The 3,414-nt window shown below is 31.8% G+C and overlaps 1 protein-coding gene across 1 annotated transcript; it reads right to left on the bottom strand.

The window, feature by feature from the left end:
- Positions 1-345: 345 nt before the first annotated feature.
- On the bottom strand, positions 346-3,075 carry LOC134727515 (uncharacterized). The gene is made up of 4 exons (XM_063591896.1): positions 2,199-3,075; positions 1,500-1,583; positions 1,036-1,149; positions 346-615 (listed from the first exon to the last, which is right to left on the bottom strand). The coding sequence occupies exons 1-4, from the start codon at positions 3,073-3,075 to the stop codon at positions 431-433; spliced, it is 1,260 nt and encodes a 419-aa protein (XP_063447966.1). The 3' UTR covers positions 346-430.
- Between the last annotated feature and the right edge of the window lie 339 nt (positions 3,076-3,414).

The raw sequence follows: 3,414 nt of genomic DNA, 5'->3' as shown, positions 1-3,414 counted from the left end.
ACAATAGAATACTGGTTGGCCTGGTGTTAGAAGTTGTGTTAAACTTGCTATAAGGTTCCAGCGATTTGCTCATTGTTGAAAGCTTAAACTCATGTTCACTTCAAGATGAAGAAGTACAATTAAAGCATTATGTCCTAGATTTGTCTCTGTATTATTTTGGATTTTTCTCAAAGAAGGTGTACTCCAAACCTCTTCCATATCATTTATTAACCTTCTTCACAGTACTCTATAACTTAAAAAAAACCAAGTAATAGTACCAGTAAATGTCATTTATTACAATTTATCTGTAACAAATGACTATTTTTGTTTCAATAGCAGTGAACATATATTAACACATATAAAATAAAGTTTTAACAGAAACTAAGTCTCTTAAATGTCCTTATAATTCAAATAATATCTACTACAATGTATTTTCCATCATTGTTCAAATTCAATTATTGTAATAGTTGATATTAACAGTACAATTTGAAATATTCATCAATGGCATCATCTTCATTTGCATTAGGGCACTAATTTGGTGGTCAGAATTCTCGACTGATTGGCAATAGTCCACCAAAACATCATCAGGTAGTCCCAAAAAGTCAATGATATCTGGATCATATGGTGCAGTTTCAACTGAAATAATTTAAATAAAATCAGCTTTTGAGTGTGAACAAAGTACCGATACTATTAGGTAACAAATTATTATAGTTGAACATAACAAAGTTGCACAAATAGTTCTTGGCCATATTTACACATATAGCGGTACATCATTTGTACTATCAAAAACAAGTAAAAGCGTACTTTCATTTTTAAAATGTATTGAAGAATGTTGAGACATAAATGTATTTACATGTGTTAAATATACAATTAATTCACCTGAATGCCATTTTGTTCATGAACTCCATTATATGTAACGGGACATGTAGGAGAGTGACTTTAAGGAAGATCTCATTGTTGAAGACTATGTGACAAACCTTTTGTCATTTATTTCATGTTTTGACCCAAAATATATGTACTATTTCAATAGTACCTGAATACAAAAAGAAAACATACCTTGTCTCTTACTATTTCTAACAGCAGAAACAGTCTCTATTACTGGTAGAGGTATTGGCTGTTCATTCTCATCCGACGTGAAGGTAGAAACAGTCTTTTCCTGGGACAAGCTAACTGTAATAAAAAGAATTAAGTTTGTTTTTACACTATCTTGCATGTAAGAAGAACTATTTATATATTATATACACTATATGTACAAAAGGACTTAGGAGCCATATATGAACAGTTGTCTTATCAGTATCTTTAAACAGTACAACCCAAGTTTAGTGGCAAATATTAGAATACAATTATCGATGTGATTTTATTGTGCTATAATATTTGAGGGGAGTCAATGCAACAATGTAGTGTGCTATATTTCATGGTACCGACAAGACGATAAATACATGCATTTCTCCTAGGTTATTTTTTCTTTGCATTTCTTTGATTATTTTGTTTAATTTGATAGTTTACATGATTATACTTACTAGTTACACTCCTACTTTCTGTCTGTTGTAATGTTCCATAGGTACATTTACTTAATGCATCAGACATACTCTTTTTCTGTTTATCTGAAATGTATTTATAAAAAAACAATGAAAGCATTTTATATATGAGTTCAGAAAATGATTGACAGACAATAAAATTAATTTATAAACATGCACAATAAAATAAAGAAATGTACAAGTAAAGTCATTAAAATAAAGAATATATTAATATTGTACTCAGTCATTTCACACATAAATAAAACCCAATACCTTTTCGAGATTTTACATAAAAATTTTGGATAAACTCAATTATGATATTAAAAGCAGAAATATTCTTACAATATTGGTGTAATTCAATGTATATTTTTGTTATTATATGTACAAATGATTTACTGCATAAGATATATAGATATAATTTAATTTCCGATGGAACGTGTCTTCTGATTGGCTGACGTTATTTTGTTTTCAGCCCATAGACATAATATAGTCATGTCACCGTGACGTCATCAACCTTTTTACATGGTTTTCTACGGTTTGAAATGAAATTTAGAATTAAATTATAAGAAATGACTGTAATATACCACATTTTTATGTTATTTCTTCATAGATAGAAAAAATATTACAGTCATTCCTTAAATAACTGTATTAAAATTTTAGCAATTGCACAATGAATATTAAATATTTGTGTATAGCATTTACCTGAAGTATCATAACAATAGCTTGATAAAGATGCATCATTTCTGTGTCCACTGATAGTCTTGATGTGACGGGATTGGAAGCCACTATAGTCCAGCAAGGTTATGCATGTTGACCGGATACAGTGGTTGGTGTATTCTCTAGATAATTTTGCGGACTTCGACAAATTCTTCATAAACACTTTCATGGTGTTCTGTCCAATTGGTTCATTTCTGAACCACATATCATCTTGTTCACTGAATGAATTCTTTGGATGCAAGAATAATCTATTGCTTGCATTATTGTGTTTCTTTAGATATTTAACAACAGACTTAACAGGACATCTATCTGTGCCAGTAGCATACATCATTCCCCCTGAACCCTCTGGCTCATTTGTAGTACCTTGGTGGTTTTTTGTTAGTTCTGTTGCAAGTTTACGGACATACATCTGCCCTTTTTGATCCGAGTCAACTTTAAATTCATCAACCTTCAATTGTGAGAGATTTTCTTGACCCCTTCTGCAGAAATATAAGATTGTCTCAAATATAGTTTTATTTAGGAGGCCCTGAGGAGTTGACGTGTTAAAAACTAGTGGGTGTTCATAAAGCATTCTCAAATCCTCTAGTGAGATAGCCTCATGGTGGGTGACAGTTCCTTTTCCCTCTTCTCTCGTTTTCCTGAGTAGGGAAGTAAAGTTGTCTTTTGCTCGGGTAAATTCGGGGTCGGTTATGATGTCAAAAAAACTGTCGTTCTCCTTCAGATATCTATTTATGCTCTGTCGTATGGCTAGAAGAGTATTTTTCTTGTAATATTCTTGACTTTTATTTCGGATGTTGGCATAAAAGTCTTGCAATAAATTTGCGATTTCATCTTTTGTGGCTTCCAAAATGTCAATTTCCATACCTCTTTCAACAATGAAATCTGACAAACTTTAACAGCAAAATGTGTTTGTTGACCAGTTTTCTTGGACTTAAAGTTCTCTTTTCTAAATGTTGTAGGTTCGTCTTGACCAAACCGCGACATCTTGTTTGTTTTGTTTTTTGCAGACGACAGTATAGTCATTAAGCGACTTTAATTAGTGGTTTATAACATCGTTATTTTAAGCGCACATATGATCAGGCTAATAAGCCCAGCCCACTTGTCTATCAATGCGACTAAGCTCCACCTTCTCTCGTGAAATCAAACAATGATTGACGTTAAAATCAATAGTCTATTGCAACAGCAAGACATACTATTTTCG

This window comes from Mytilus trossulus, chromosome 8 (assembly GCF_036588685.1).
Source record: "Mytilus trossulus isolate FHL-02 chromosome 8, PNRI_Mtr1.1.1.hap1, whole genome shotgun sequence".
NCBI lineage: Eukaryota > Metazoa > Mollusca > Bivalvia > Mytilida > Mytilidae > Mytilus > Mytilus trossulus.
Note: the sequence above shows the minus strand (reverse complement) of the source record. Positions and strands in the feature narration are given on the sequence as shown.

Bases quoted from the DNA above. Each gene is read 5' to 3' on its own strand.
- LOC134727515 (XM_063591896.1), bottom strand. From the start codon at position 3,075: ATGGAAATTGACATTTTGGAAGCCACAAAAGATGAAATCGCAAATTTA. The intron at 1,584-2,198 runs GTAAATGCTATA...AATACATTTCAG, and splicing joins CTATTGTTATGATACTTCAG to ATAAACAGAAAAAGAGTATG. The intron at 616-1,035 runs GTATGTTTTCTT...AAATTATTTCAG, and splicing joins TAGAAATAGTAAGAGACAAG to TTGAAACTGCACCATATGAT.